Source organism: Pezoporus flaviventris, unplaced genomic scaffold, assembly GCF_033815535.1.
Source record: "Pezoporus flaviventris isolate CSIRO_AGI_PZ_B2104156 unplaced genomic scaffold, CSIRO_AGI_Pfla_v1 ptg000059l, whole genome shotgun sequence".
NCBI lineage: Eukaryota > Metazoa > Chordata > Aves > Psittaciformes > Psittacidae > Pezoporus > Pezoporus flaviventris.
Genome location: NW_026892607.1, coordinates 3,739,433 through 3,755,931, shown reverse-complemented (window position 1 = coordinate 3,755,931; position 16,499 = coordinate 3,739,433). Strand labels below are relative to the sequence as shown.

The following is a 16,499-nucleotide window of genomic DNA, read 5'->3' as shown; positions in this document are numbered from 1 at the left end:
ATGTAGAACATGTATGTTCTGTTATATATAATGCATATAACATACGCATATATTCTATATAGCATATATGTTAAATATACCATATGTTGCCTACAATATATAAATACTGTATTACATAGTCTGTATAATGTTGTATATACACAAAAATATATGCACACACAATAGAGGCAACAGTATGTTATATATACTACTTATGATATAGATATATATATTGTTTATATATGTATTGGTAGGACTAGCTATATAAACTCCATTACCTATGGCTTTTATGGTTCAGTTTGTTGAGATTCCAATATCCGTTCTTGAAAGTAGGCTATATGCAGATACTGCTCTGCACCAAGGGAACGGAGTAGTACTGAGCTGTAGGATAGTACTGATGCTTCCTGATAATTCAACTTCAGCTCTGACCAGCAAATCCCATCCTGCCCTGCTTTATAGGTTGCAGTGCCTCATCAGAATGAGCTAGAAGACAACCCACGACCCTGGTGCTTACAGAGCTGTCCTACACAGCTTTTCTCCTGTTTGACTCAATCTCTAACACAAGAAGCTCTTCTTTCTGTAGGTGAGATTGTCTGAATTGTCATCAAAACTGAGATGAAATAAGGATTTCTCTAGATAGCAAAGTATGTCATCCCTTTGATACAGGAGGTGTTTGCTCTTTGGATCTTTTTCCCAGAACAATGACAGGTATCTTGGGTAGCTAGACCAGGGAAGTGGCTTAAGAGGGTAGGTGGACTAGGTTTAGGAAAGAACTCCAGTTTACCTTTGTGAACCACCATGGATGCACAGAATGCATTAACTTCTGCCTGGGTAGTATTCTGATGAAACAGGGTAGCTGGAAGAAGCAACTACTCATTTTAAAAGTTATAAAGACAAATAAATCCTCCCAATTGAATGCAGAAGGGAAATAACTGCACCCAAGTACTTCCAGTACTAGCAGACAAAGCTGCATATGTGAACTGAAGTAAGTACGAGAGCAATTGGCCTGAACTGAACTGAGACCTCTGCAGGGATGGATAAGGTGTGACATGTGCCTGGTTTGGTTTCCTTAAACCTAGCAAAGGCAGCTGGCTCTGTAAGACCTGGTGCTGCACTGACTGGATGAGGCACACACCCTCACTGCCTCTGATATATGTGTGATTGGTTCATGTTTCAGTACCAGCATATTAGCATCTTTCATGATCTATGCATATTAATTTAGCCATAAATAAAATACTTGCGTGCTTTTGAGGTTCGTAAGCCAGCTTTTGAAAAGTTACCCTTATTTGCAAGACTTGGAGTACTTTTCTCTCAGATTGCTCCTGTGTAAACATGTAAATGATGGCCTACATCTTCTGTCAAATATTACAACGGGTTAGTTCAATTTTTTTTCAAGACAAGATTTTGCATCTTGTGTTGGACTTTTCTGATGTTTCCCCAGCAACAAACTAAATCATAATGTGACATCTTGTCCTGGGTTCAGCAGTAGCAGTCATGTTTCTCCTCCTTGGTAGCTGGTGCAGTGCAGTGTTTTGACTTTCGGCTCGGGAACAGAGCTGATAGAGATGTTTTGGTTTGGCCAAGGACTTTGTGAGCCTCATGCTCTGCCAGGGAGGAGGGGAAGCTGGGAGGAAGCAGAGACAGGACACCTGACCCAAACTGACCAAAGAGGTATTCCATACCACAGCACGTCATGCCCAGGATGTAACTGGGAGTTAGCCGGAAGGGCTGGGAGACTGCAGGGTTGGAGGAGGTATCGGTCGGAGCTTGGTCGGGCTTGGGGGGCGAGTTATCGGTCAGTGGGTGGTGAGGTGTTGTATTCTGTTCCCTTGTTATTTCCTTTATCATTATTATCATTGGTGGTAGCAGTAGTGATTTGTGTTATACCTTAGTTACTAAACTGTTCTTATCTCAACCCGTGGGAGTTGCATTCTTTTGATTCTCCTCTCCGTCCCTCCGAGAGCAGGGGGAGGGCAAGAAAGGGGGGGAAGTGAGCGAACGAATTACCTGACTGGGTTTAAACCACGACACATCTCAATGTAGTGTCCTTTTGCTGCAGCAATGATTTGGGCCGTCACTGTCAGCAATCAAACTGCGCTCTAAGTGGCCATTGCCCCACAGGGAAGAGGCTGACAACTGAAGTTTATAGCCAGCATCTGTATTTGTCAGCACCGAAGCTGTACTTTGACGGGATCATGGGAATGCTCCTATCAAGCCCGGACCAAAGTGTTGCGGTTCCTCCTGGTGAAGGGGGGGGCCGGGGGGGGGAGGGGACCGGAGATGCTTGGCCCGCTGAGCAGTCCCCGGGTCCTTCTCCGCGGCTCGGCTCGGCTCAGCACGGGCGGCCCGGACAGCTCCGCCGGGAGCGGCGGGAGGCGCTTTCCAAGGTTCCCTCCGGGGCGGCGGGGCTAGGGCGGGCGGCGAAGGGCTTCAGGACCGGCTGCCTGCTCCCGACCCGCCACTGAGCCTCGGGGCGCGGGTGGGGACGGGGAGAGAGTCCCCCTTGACGGGGTCACGGTGCCGGGGTCGCTCCAGCTGCTGGCGGTCACGTTCCGGGGGGCAGCGACCGGGATGGAGACGTCCCCGTCGCGGAGCCCGTCAGGCGCTCGCCGTCCCGTCCCGTCCCGTCCCGTCCTGTCCTGTCCTGTCCTGTCCCGTCCCGTCCCGTCCCCCTCCCCGCCCCCGGCGCGATGCCGCTGCTCCCTCCCACACCCCACGGCTCGGGCACCGCCCCCGCGGGCTCGGCGCAGGCGTCAGCTGCGGAGCCGTCGGGACGGGCGGTTTAGCGCGGGCGGTGTTCTGAGCCGAGCGGAGCGGGGTCTGCCCGGCTGCTGCCGCCTCTCATGTCTTCACGGCAACAAAGGGCGCGCTGAGCGGCGGGCGGCGGCGCCGGGCCGCAGGCCGTGCCGGCGCGGGGGCACCGGGAGACGATGGCCAGGAAGGGAGAAGCCTCCGCGCCTCTCTACGGTGAGCGCCCGGCGCGGGGGCAAGGCGGGGCGGGTGACGGTGCTGGCGGGCGGGGGCCGAGGGCCCCAGTGCCTCGCTCCGGCCTGGTTGCGCTGCGGATGCAGCCGGCGCGCGGCGGCGGCGGAGTTTGTGTCCCTCAGCGGGTGGTGGGCGCAGGGACCCCTCGCAGGCGGGAGCTCGTACAGCCCGGGGCGGCCGGGAGCGGAGGGGAGCCAGCGGCAAAGGGATGGGGGTGGGCATGGCGAAGATCTCCGCCAGCCCCCCGGCCTCGGGAACAGGTGCGTTGCGGCCGCTTTGTCCGAGCTGTGGGGCGAAGAGGGCTGCGGGGCCCGGAGCCGGGAGGGAGGGCGGGCAGGAGGGGAGGCCGCCGGGCGGCAGGTGCGCGGCGGCGGCAGGGCCGTGCCGGCCGTTAGTCGTGCAGGGTTCGGCGGCGCCAGGCCAGGCCGCGGCGGCCGTTGTGCGGGGCGGGGGCCGAGCCGCGGTGCTCGCGGGGTGCACGGCTGCTCGCAGCTGGGTCCGGGGAAGGTCACCGGGGCAGGGCTTCACCTCGGCGGGCGCTCCGTGGAAGCCGGTGCGGTTGCGGCAGCGGGCACGGGGCTTGCGGAGCTCCCTGCCCTGTGTGAAGGTGTCGGAACAGAACCGATTTCCTCTTCCAGCGTGCGCGAGATTTCTGTGGCAAAACAAACCTGCGGAGTGAGCAGCCCCCCGGGAACAGGGGGGCCAGGGAAGGAGGTAACGAGGCAGCTCCTCTGAGCGCCCCGGGGACCCTGATAACCGGCCCGGTGACACACGGGCGAGACTGCCCGGCAGAGCAGCCTCTGCCTTTTGGTGCCACGGGCACGCACTGTGCTGTGTTTACAGCTCGTGGTAAGCTCTGTTTTGTAATTCATCTCTGTGGTTTGAGCCTTGCTCTGGCTGAAGGGAAATTCACAGCTTGGCTTCCTCACAAAAGGAAAAGGGGACAAGCCATCAAGAAAGTGGGGTGTTTCAAAGGTGAAATCTAAACAGGTGCGTCTGTGGTGGTTTAACTTCAGAGAGAACCTGTGCCTACCCCTGTGGAATTCAAATGGGTTTGCAGATTACTGCAGAGGCGGTAGGCCTTGGACCACAGAAACTCATGGTCTGATGGTAGAGGAGGCATGGAAGCATCCTCTTGAAGGAATGTAGGATTCAGGAAGGGAAAATGCATTTTAAATAGAGTTCACTCAGTACTGTGCATGCTTCCAGATTTGCCATTTGTAAGTACGGATGCTCTGGTAAGAAAGTTGTGACAGGAAGTACTCAGTGTTGTAACATCATAATACAATTGTTTTTGGACTTCACTTTTCAAAGCATGTTACTCAGGTAAGAAAGGGTGATCCTCTATTCAACTTAAGGGAGGAGGGTGATGTGTCTGGAATGTAGCTGACTAGGATTCCTGCTGTTCTGGCTGTTTTGTAGCATCACTGTCTTTACTTCCCGTTATCTCATTAGCATGTGTGGATTTTGTTTGTGGTAGCATGTGTTGTGTTACTACATCTCAAGCACTTGCCCTGGTCTTGTACGAGAAAGCAAAGCTTGAATTCAGCTTTTTTTTTTCCCTATTGGATCACATAATGGTAAAGACTTACAGAAGGGAAGTGCAGCATTTCCAAATTCAGCAAACATAATAAGGTTTTCCTTTCCTTACTCACTTGCTGTTATTCTCTTGACTTTGTAACTGGTTATTTATTAGTGCACAGGTGTATTTTTCTGAGGTGTACTAAACTTTTCTTCTTGGAATCTGAAGGATTCCTCAGAGGTTCAACATTTATAAATTACAGAGGCAAATTCTTCCCCAAAGTTTTGGTCTTTTAACTTGTCGCATCATTCTGATTTTTCAGAAGAGATGAGTCAAGCCCACAGCTGACAAAAGGCTCTGTGGACAGGTTTGTAACTACCTCATATTTTGCTGTGAGTACCAAGTATCCCGTTGGATGACTGCTCCTTATAAGTTGGACTGTGCTGGCAGCCTGTCATGGTAGACTGGGTGGCTGACTGCTCAAGTGATCTGGCTCTGAGAAAGGTTTTGGTAAGCCCGTAGAATTTGGAGGTAAACCCTCTCAGTTTTAGTTCCTCTGTCCACATACATGTGTGAGAAGGATCATAAATTCATCTTTGAAAACAAGCTTTTGGGTGTTTCCTGAAGTTTGGTCTTCGTCAGGATGGCTGTAGGCTGCATCCAGGGCTTGCATCAGGTTTTTCCTTAACATTTGTAAAATAGAAAGGTTTTGTCAAGAGCAATGACATGTACTTTATTGAGGCCTCTCTCTTTGGCAGGGGATTTCCAAATGAGAAAAACCAAAGCTCTTTCCCAATCGGAAGGTTGCCACTGAAGCTAAGGAGGCGAAGGAATTATTTCTTTTTCTCATTATAGCTGATTATGTGAGAGTTTTTTTTTTTAACCAAAGTAGTGTTTTCATTCATGTAGCTGCAATACTGAGGGCTGTCATGTGACTGTTGAAATAAATGGTAAATTTCTTTTTGACTTCATTGCAGAATCAGGCTCTTAGCAGTGATTGTACCATAAGCAATTTTCTATAGCAGTGAACCACAGTCCAGTTGTTAGATTACAAATCACCGAAGTCCCAGTGGGTGACGATGTTGTCTTTAAAGAAAGCTTTTATCACTATTTTAAGAAACAGTATTGCGTATATACAATTGCCAAATTTTATTACTTTCAACTCAAATTTAGCTAGCTTACTTTTTTTTTTTTTAATAGCTGCATATTTAGATCCCCTGTAGGAAGAACTACTTTCCTGTTGTTTCTTCTGCCAGTAGTGGTTGCAACCAAAACTTGAATCTATAACTGGGATTCTTAATCACTTCTGTGAAGTGATCATGTCATTTATTTATTTTACTAAAATGAATTCTCTTTTTTTATTTTCTCAAGATGGGGAGGTTCTTCTGTTTTCCTTGGAAGAGCTTTTGATGAACTGTGAAACTTCCCATCAAGACGTGTTACTTCTTTTAACTTGGCCTGCATTTCCCAGTCTTAATTTCATCCAGTTACACATATGTACCATGCAGGAAGGTCATCCTCCATCTAAAGAGAATGGGCTGTTCAGCCATAGCCGTGCTGTATGACGTGGAGGCTATTGGCTGTGACACTGCTGCAGGTAAAGCCTCCTTGGCTCCTGCTGGTAAATCCTTGTGTATCATATTAGGTAATTCATGAGGTTCAAATTTCATACCAGTGGGGTACATTTATAAGAGATGACTTGGATTTATAAAGCTAGGCATATTCCAAGTTTTTGCAAGAGGTTTTCAACAGCTGATTGATGAGATGCAAACAACAGCTCAGTTAAATTTACACACGTCTGCTTTGGTACAACAGTAAGTGCTTACTTTATTAATACAAGTAGCTGAATTGGATTCAGTGTATCTTCTTAAAATATGAACAGGACTGCATACCAGAAACAGGTCAGTAAGTGAATAGCCAATAAACCCAGTAGGATTTGATCAATACAAATTGCATATGTAGTGGTCTGGTAGGTCTTTGTATGTCTTGAGCCAAATTAATTACTACAGTTTTTAGTCCAATTAAGATTTTAGAGTATGTGAAAGCATCCAGGCTTTGATTTGTCATCCTTTAGAGGTATGAGTATTGTACTTCTTTTAGCTTACCCACTTAAGCTGAACCATTCTTGGGAGTGAGGTATTGCTCAGCCATGAGCAAGGATGATGCAGTAAGAACATCTTTACTTAAGAAGATTAACTGTTATGCATAGTGATTATTTATTGCTGAGTGGTGTGACTGTCAATGACCATTACCCAAAAAGAAATAGTTCAGTAAGCTAGGCTTCTTTGTGTCTACATACGTTTTGTTACGTCTTTTTAACAAGCAGGATGTTAATGCATAATTGAGGGGAAATTCTCTCTGCTACCATACAATTTAGTGCTGAAATGAAGTCTAACCTTCACAGAGTCCTGTGTCAGATGGATTGGATCAGTTTCTATGTGATACAAATTTTCTTTGGGATACAAAGGAAAGTGTGATTGTGTAATGGAATTGTCAAGCAGGTGATGATAAAGCTCAACCACCCTCCTTTTAGTAGAACTCCCTGTGTTACCAAAACAAGGCTTTACATACATGTACCATAACTTGGTAGTTTTGTCAGAGTTGGTGAATCCTTCTGCTTAGGAATACATTGAAATTTCTCTGCATCAGGGTGCCAAGAGCACAAATAAGTCGTCATTGCCCTGACCAGTATCCCTTTGGGTTTCCACCCCTGTCCTCTGACCAAGGGTTCCATTTCAGCTCAGGCTGGTGCCTTTCAGTCCCGTGTGTGTGTGTGCCTAGAGGTGTCTGTCCCTTGTCCCGTTTCCGAGGTGCTACATGGAATCCCTGGGTGGACCTGGCCTGCCGTCCTTTTACCACAAAGCAGTTGTTTTCACAACTCAACTTGATAAAAAGAAATTAAAGAAACCTCTTTATATCAAATGCAGAGACACTAATGGTTGTGTGAAAGTGAGACTTGGCACTTTTCTCATACCTCTTTGACATGTTTATGTTCTGGTGTGCTGGCAGTTACATATCCTGAGGTGTTCCATCTCTTTCCAAGCTTCTCTCACTTTCAGAATCAGGTACAGTCTTACATGTAAAATAAAGCCAAAATGAAATGTAGTTCTGCCTGGTTTTCTCTCATGTGCACACTTGTTTACATATCTGTGGAAGCCCAGTGGAAATCTCAAAGACAGGAGAGGAGGCAGATAAACAGGCAGTACCTTGAACTTGTCCGGCTGCAGCTGCACAAGCAGCTGAGATATCTGGTAGTCCTGGGAAATGAAAAAAATGCTCCAGCTTTTTAGTAGTTTCTTCCCTCAAGTTCAAGCCAGCTTCCTGCCTTGGGTACCCAAGCAATCCAGGTTTTTTGTGCCAGGGACTTCCAATCCCTTCCCCACTCCCATTCCCCCAGGTCATAGTTTAGCTGTGCTCCCACCCTTTCATGGCAAAACAACAAGTCTTGGGCTTTAGAGAGTGCCTTAGGTTGCTGGGGTTGGAGTTTTGTTTGTTTTTTAGTACCTATGTCATTGACGCTGTTTTGCTGCTTTTAAAACAGTATTGTGAGAGATGAAAGCAACAAGGTCCTCCACATTTTTGCATGTGGTCTTTATGCCACAAAACGTATCTCTGCTATAGTAGCAAATTTCAGGCATAGTTAATCAGAACTTGCTTGGAAGGCAGAGCTTTGAAGCATATTCCAGGACTTGCTTGGCTCCTTTGCTGTGATTTGGGTAGAATGTCATCTCAACTCTGGTCTAGCAAATTTGTCAGAGTTTGTCAATGTACACCAGTGAAGCTGGGATAGTTTTTATAATTATTTGGTTCTTTGGAGTGAAGGGACAAGAAATCGGGAAAAGTTGGTGTCTTATATTGCAGTTGGGCTGTAATAGGAGAATTTAGCATCTGTGCTGAGCTGAAAATCTTGTTCGTGGGCAAATGGGAAATACACCTTATATATACAACCAAGAATTTTATTATTAGAATAATTAAGATTTTAACAGTCTAACCCAGTGATCTTTATTAGTTCAAATCTAGTTATTACAGAAGAAGAAAGAGTACGTCTCTACAGAAAAATTCTCAAAACCAGTTCCAGTTAAATGGAGATAGAATTGTTACATTGGTGATTCTTAGTTTCTATCCCCTTTCTCTCTTGTCTAGTGACAGAAGGTTTGTTCTTTCACGTGATGCAGTAACACCCGCCCAGCACCAGCCTGAAGCCCCTAGCCTTAGGACTGGAGCAGTGCTGGAAGGTTCATCCTTCTATCCTTCCATCACTGCTCCATGTCCTAAGGTTGATGGCTTCAGTCTGGTGCTGGCTGGGTGTTACTGTGAGTTGCCAGCGTCTGGAGGCCCTTGCCAGGAGGAATATGATGTTGGTATTGATGTTTTCTTCCTTGCTCTAGGATCCACATCAGGACCTTTTTATGTTTGCTAACACACTTGTATACCTTGCTCTTCACTGGCCTACAGCTTCAAATTACATCCAAACTTACTATATATCTGATGTTTTACTTAGGTTAAATACTTGCTCTTTGTTCTCTTTTGTTAACCTTGAAAAGCAGTATTTTCCAGCTCCAGCACTGTATTTCTGAACTGTTCATTGTGAGCTGTTTGTAGTCATAGGGACTCCAGAGCTATGCCTGTGCCCCATCTTTTGTCATTCGATGCCTGTATGCTTTATCTTATGTCTACGCTTCTCAAGGTCCTGTATTTTTCTACACTGCATCCTTATGTAAGAGACATAACTATCTAGTTCTGCACAGACTAATTACATATTTCTGTTACCTGTAAAACCATGGTCACACCACAGCGTGATAAGCAAAAATGAAACAAATTAGTCATAATCATCTGGTCAGAAGGGGCATTGCTGTTGTAGTTAAACAACAGCAGACCTGGAGGTGATTCAGTAAATTCAGTAACTGATTTTCACTTGGATGTGAAAAAAGTGGTTTGCTGTGCATTCACTCCTGAAGTGCAGAAGCGCGTAAACGTTCACAGTTGCTTAACTGTGCTTACTATTTGTCTTGTCTGTTACTAGTACCTGCCTCGGAGGCAGTCAGATTTAACAAATCTGCTAGTGTGAGTGCATCATTTTTATCACCCATCTGGGTGTTGGGTCAAGGAAACAGTGTCTAGCTAATTACTCTTAGCCTAATGCCATAGTACAGAAACCCCTAGCAGGATAACATCAAGTAAGCTGATTTAGAACTCTTAAAGCACGTAAACATAAGAGCTTTCCTGTGAGGTTATGTTTGAAATACAACTCTGCTTTGTTTAATACAATGAAGATAAACACATCCCCAAATTTGTTAACCACCTTGTTTTGTTACAGTGAAGGCTAAGCAAAACATAATGGTTGTGCATTGTACAACATATATGCAAGCCTGGGCATTTATGTTTTTGCATGTAGTCTCTTCCTGCTGAACTTGTACTGATTCCTTTGGAAATTTGAAGAAGCTATTTCATTTGAGAAAGCAGTGCAGAAGTACCCAAGAGAATTCTGGAAGAAGACAAACAGAATAACCTTTCACAGTTCCTTCTACCTTTATTTTCTGTGGTCACCTATCTGGGAGGTGGCTGAGTCTCAGCAAGTTTGAGAGCCAGAAGACCCAATAAAAAGCAATGTTTGGGATGCCTCTATCCCTGTTACCTTTTGCAGTGTTTGTAGCAGCCTCTGGTCAAGTGTCCACTGAACACAGTGGACAGCATTTGGCCCAGGGTCAGTTGTCGTTTAAAAATTCGTTCCTTGTTTCCTCTTGGATAAAGAAAGTAGTAGGCAAGATGGGTTTATAATACTCATTGGACTGTGCTGACTTAAGTGAACTAATGGGATCTCCATCAGGTGGTGTGATACAGAAGGCATAAACTCCATGAAGGTGATGGGAAAGCAGTGGCAAGCCTAATAAGTAATTACTGGGAAAAAATAGGTTTATTGTAAACTCATGTTTTACTTTTGCTAGGATGATGGGGAATAAATGTATGGCAGCCACTAGAGTTGGATGGATATCTTGGACATCCAAATTTTCTTACACAGCCCATCCATCCCCACAGTACCTGACTGTAATTTTAGACTACAGACCTCTGCAACTTCAGCTTGGTCCTAATGTTTTCATTTTTTCTTCTTCCCCCCCCCCCCCCGTTGTTCAGTCAGAATTCATTGTTGCCAAGCTTTTGTGATCCTGGAATTCCAGTCTCTGGAATTCACCTCTGTCTAGGTATAGGTACAAATGCCTTTATATGTGTCATTCTCAATAATAACTGAGCTGTAATCCATGTGAAACATCAGGTGTTTGGGTTTTTTCAAATAGTGTTACTCTGCAGGCGCACTTCACAGTGGCTGGGCTGCTATGAGCACCCATAAATAAAAGCAGCCAGGAGGGAAATCTCTCCAGCTTGTGGGATAATCCTGTATAGCCTCCCGCTGATGTAGAAATTCAGTGCTGTCCATGTGCTCATACAAATGATGGGGAATTTTTACAGGCAGGGATGGGATGCCTTTGACCGTTCCTCCTAAGGAAGGAAAGGGCACACAGCAATGTTTGCACATTTCCAGCCTCTATCCACAGAAGTGAAATCGTCCTTTCCCTCCTAGGTTGTGCTGAAGAGACTTGCAATAACAGACTGTCCTCCTTAAGTGCTGGCCTCAATCAAAGCTCCTTCATTGTACTACAACCTGAAACCCTGCCTTTGATTGGCCTCTGACAGCTGCCTAGACAAGGAAGTTTGGCCCAAAGCGGACCTCTCCCTAAAGAGAACCAGTGACTGAGGTTCTCACAAGATGTCTGGTGGGTTCCTTGTCCATCAGGAAGTCCCATGTTTGTACCCATTTCTTAATCCAGGAGATAATCAGTTAAAATATATGGTGTAGCTTTTGATGTTGTGAGGAGGCGAACCTGCTTCTGCCTTATGAGCGTGTGTAACCATAAAGAGATGGTCTAACACACAGGTGGGCCAGGATTCTGCTTAATATCTCTTCTGCACAGCTGATGATATGTAGAAAAAAGTAAGTTTCTTTTTCAGGTCAACAGATTCCCACTGGCCAATTGCATGCAGAGCATCTAGACTCATACAGACTGATGTGCCATGAAAACTGGTAGCTGAATTAGTGTCCTTCATAATCAGTGTACTTTGAAATAAATGAATATGCTGAATAATAGCCCTGGTACTTATTTAAGATTTGTTGTACTGGATGGTACAGTAAAACTAATTGTTGTCTTCATCACTTCTATTTTTCTACAGGAGTTTGAATGTCTTGGATGTGATCAGGTTGCTAAAAACCAGCTGACTAACAGTTTAGCAAAATACAGTACTTATTTTTAGACTTTTTTCCCCCAGCAGAATGATGAATAGTTCCTATGCTGTTGCTTTGCTCTGACAAAAGGCAATGAGCTGTATCTGTGAATACCCCTTTTTGTTGGTTTCAGTACAATGCAAGAGCTGTGCTAACATCTAGACAACTGCTGTAAACAGGAAAATGATAATAAGTACTGGGTGCCTGTGACCAGTGTTCTTGAACTCTTGTAACATTTACCCCCATAAGTAATTTAAAGGTTTGGGTGGGATTTGTGAGATAATAAAATGCTTATATACATACAGAATCATAGAATCGTAGAATAGTTAGGGTTGGAAAGGACCTTAGGATCATCTAGCTCTGCCCCCCCCCCCCCCCCCCCGCAATTTAGGAAAATAGGTATATAATACAAATATACATATTTTTTTTGGCAGCTGTCCGGGTCCCTACAACCCCCAGACAAAACAGCAATAACAGAATTGTTATAGCTATTAATACCTAATTTCATTTGGAAAGCACAGGTGTGCATACACTCTATTTCTATTTGTGTGGGTCATGGTGAGTAGAATTCCTAATTCGTGCTGGTGGGCTCTTCACAAATGACTGAGAGTTGTGGCAAGAGGAATGAAACGCTTGTCAGCATCTTGCCACAGGCTGGAGATGAGCCACCACTTTGGGACCAGTCCCCCAGTCTGAGGGAGAACGTCCATCTTCACAGCTGTTTTGAAGCTTATTTTGTAATTGTAGAGAAAAAGGTAAAATGAGCTTACCTACTGGAAACTGCTGACTTTTTCTTCTGATCCCTCCATAGTGAAAGGTTTCCCATTCAATTCAGGGGATCAAAAAATCTGTAGGTAGTGAATGAGTTAGTTTGGGGTACTGAAAAACAAAATGGGAAACAATGGAAGTTTCTTAAAACCAACCCAACCCCAAAACAAGTTAATCTGTAGCTGAGCATAGTAAACAACTAAACAAACAAACCCACTAGAATTCTGGGCCATAAGCTGTCAATGAAGTTGTATATTACAACTGGAAAAGTGGCTTTGCAATCAGAAGGAAATAAACCCCTCAGCTGCTAAAAGCTCCCTGTCATGTGTACTGTAACCACTGCCAGAAAAGATACATGAGAAAACCTATGACTGTTGTGTATTTATGCTCTATCTCACACAAAGGTGTAAGGAAAATACAGTAAGAAAGGGCAACACAGTAAAGGAGCAGTTTCGTTTCTTCCTGGAGGATGACTTCCATTTGTTGACACTAGCAACTGCTTGTAACAAAACTGTGTTTGCAGGTCAAGATGGGAGCTTTTATCCATGCAGATACCAAAGAGGAGTTAATACATTTCCTCTGACACTGTCAGAACATGCTGTCACTTGGTGTAATGTCCAAGTATAAACACGAGTGTTAGGAAACCTCTGCAGATTCCCTGAGCAATCTTAAGGTGATGCTGGAATTGAGCTAGGATAGGGGCTTACAGAAACGCTGGAGCTAGTTCATAGCCCTTCCTGCTTTACTCGCCTATCTCACCGAGCATGTAAGTGCATGGATTGGGAGGAAATCACCCTTGTCCTTATAGATGACTTTAACTTCCCAGTTGTCAGCTGAGAGATCATACAGTGGGCACAAACAGGCTCATGTAATTCCTGGAGCATACTGGAGGGATCTTCTTGGTGCAGGTACTAAGGGAGCCGACTAGGAAAAGTGCCTTCCTAGGTCTGTTGTTTGTAAAGAGAGAGCGGCTCATGGCCCACGTGGTGGTTGGTGGTTGGCTTGGTCTCAGTGACCATGAAGTAGTTGTTTCAAATTCTTGGTGACAGGAGAAAAACTGCCAGCAAAACTTCTGCCCTGAGCATGGGAAGAGCAGATCTGGGGCTGCTGCAGGAGCTGGTTGGTCAGGTCCCCTGGGAGTCTGCTTCTGAAGGTACTGGCTGCTGGTTGGTTTTTAAAGCCATCTCTTAAGAGTGCAGGAGCAGACAACTGAAGCGTGGGACGGCAAGCAAAGAGGTAGAGGGCTGGCTTGGCTGAGCAGGGATTTTCTTCCAGAACTTAGGTGGAAAAGTATACAGACATTGGAAGCAAGGACAGGTGACATGGGAGGACTACAGGGACACTGTGCAGCACTCTAGGGAGAAAATTAGCGCAGCCAAAGCTTGATTAGGGTCTCTCTATGTTCCACCTGTCTGTCTTTTTGTTACAAAATAGTAATTTTGCTAGGAAGCGCTGCTTTAGTTGATCACTTGCACCTTCATTGTTTTCTTCTGTTTTAGAGGAATTTTATGAAATTTCCTCCCCACCTTCACTGTTCTGGTTTCAGCGCTACAGATCTGACCCACAGCAAAATGAAAGTGAGTGAGAGGATCTTTTCTTCTGTGATACATTTGCATTTCATGTCACCATCAGAAATTTTAATTTTTTTAAAGGTAATTGCAGGTGACCAATCTATAATCATATTTAGAATATAAGTTTTCAATCAGGATGAATTTGTACTTGACTTCCAGCTGTGAATTCTCTCTAATGCATGATTTTTCCCTATAGGGAAAACTGCCATTTTCTTTTCATAGAATCACAGAATGGTTTGGGTTGGAAAGGACCTTAAGACCATCCAGTTCCAGCACCCTGAAATGGGCAGGGACGCCACACACTAAACCAGGTCATCGAAGACTCCGTCCAGCTTGGCCTTGAACACTGCCAGGGATGGAGCATCCACAAGCTCTCTGGGCAACTTGTTCCAGTGCCTCACCCCCATCACTTCTTCCATGTATCTAAAGATACCTAAAGAATTTCCTCCTTATATCCAATCTAAACTTCCCTGTTTAAGTTTTAACCTGTCACCCCTTGTCCTATCACTACAGTCCCTAATGAAGAGTCCCTCTCCAGCATCCTTGTAGCCCCCTTCAGACACTGGAAGCTGCTCTGAGGTCTCCATGCAGCTTCTCCAGGCTGAACAGCCCCAACTTTCTCGGCCTGTCTACATACGGGAGGTGCTGCAGCCCCTGATCATCCTTGTAGCCTACCCTGGACTTCTTCTGCAAAGCCTCAGTAGTGATAAACATTGATCAGCAAGTTGTTGGAGGTGATTTTGTTCATTTGTTTTGTGGCTTTCTAGAACTAGGTGGAAAGCACATCACAGCAGATTGTCTGTACAGCTGAAAGGCAGTTGCAAGTCTTTTCCAAGTCTTCAGGTGCATTAAAATGCTAAATCTGTAATAACTACTTTGGCTGTGAGAAAATCTTCCCCTGAAAGCCCTGAATATGAGGAATGTTGTCATGGACTTTCACGTTAGAAAAAGCTCAGGAAATATTTAACGGGTAAAGGAAGCCTCTAATTTTCATCAGTTAGGTTTTAATGACTTGTGTGTTGTTCAAGACAGGAAAACTGCAGAACGTGTGAAAAGAAGCTCACAACTTCAGGACCATTTTTTCCAACCACTTTTCTTTAGTGAGTATCCACTCAAAGCAATTGCAAATGCAACTGTACAGACACAGCTCTGACAAAGTATTACAGTACCCCAGAAATAATAGGTCTTAATACCTAATGATCAGAACTCTGTTTGGCTTGATGTACTTAATTCTGGCAATGCCCTTTGCAGGACAACTGAAACATTTCTAACACTGGCAATATGAGTAGGATGGAATGTGAATCATGGGATAGATTTTCACTTGAATTCTCTAGTGAGTGGGAAGTATTTGAAAGGGAGGGGAAGTCCAGGGATGGAGGTCAAGAGAATGCCATCTCTTCTCTTATTTTTCTTTAAGTCTGAATGGTGGCATTTATTCATCTGATGATTTTTATGTGTATTGTGAAAACACACAATTGCTTCAGTGTTCCAGCACAAGCTGGATGACAACTAAAGTAGGCCTTAGCGGGGTACATATCAAAATCATAGTGAAGGAAATGGGGACCATGTCTTGACATGAAAGAATTGGCAACATATAGCTAAAAACATGTTGCAAGAGTATAAAGGTCACTGGGAAGCTGACTTCACTTTTGTTTTTCCAGATCTGAGTGCAGCAGTCCACAACCATAAGAGGTTTTTTCCCTCTTTTTTTTTAGTCTCCAGTGAAGCAGGGACACTGGGGATAGTGACTGGTATGTCTGAAAAAGCCTGGGATTAGGAAAACTTTGGCCTCCATCCTTAGAATAGAATAGTAACTTGTAACAGCCTTCTGGCATGTGATCTTAGAAGGTCTGTCTTCTGTGTCCCGGTATTCCCAGCTTGTCATGTTTAATCTATATTAATTTTCTGAGTTATTATAGAAGCTTTGATTAGGTTTAGTGATTGAGATCTCATGTACAAGGTGCTCCAAGAGGGAAACTCTTGTTACCCTTCGTTTTATCTGTTAATAACAGGAAAATACATGGTTGTGGTTCAGGTAATTTTTTTTCCTTCAAGCAAGTTCATTATTGCATTTCCTAAAGCATTCAGGATATAGATGTATTATCATTTTAGACAGCATTTTGCAGTACGTGCTCATTATCTATATGGTTCTGTGAAGAAATCATATGGGGCTTACTGTGTGCTTTTGTAAGAATTCAGGAATCATTTCATTAATGTATTATTCAGAAGTCAAAACCAAGTAGTAACATATTATAACTATCAAATTCTCACTTATACACAGTTTACTAGGGTTACAATTTGACTTACTTAGATTCAGTTGATGGGAATGTGTTGTTCAGTTAGAAAATGCTTAGGTGCATTAGGAGAAACTATTGCTGATGGTTAAAATGAAGTCGTA

General features: G+C 44.7%; 1 protein-coding gene across 4 annotated transcripts in view; it reads left to right on the top strand.

The window, feature by feature from the left end:
- Nucleotides 1–16,499, top strand: part of SLC44A5 (solute carrier family 44 member 5) — a 175,720-nt gene that overhangs the window by 88,304 nt on the left and 70,917 nt on the right. Inside the window, exon 1 of one of the 4 annotated variants that reach the window (XM_061469802.1) lies at nucleotides 2,692–2,946. The exons of 1 other annotated variant lie outside the window; for it this stretch is intronic. In XM_061469802.1, the coding sequence (XP_061325786.1) occupies nucleotides 2,910–2,946 (37 nt within the window). In that variant the 5' untranslated portion in view covers nucleotides 2,692–2,909. Of the gene's footprint in view, nucleotides 1–2,691; nucleotides 2,947–3,089; nucleotides 3,225–16,499 lie in introns of those variants that run through there. 2 more of the 4 variants (XM_061469806.1, XM_061469801.1) reach the window with 2 other exon arrangements.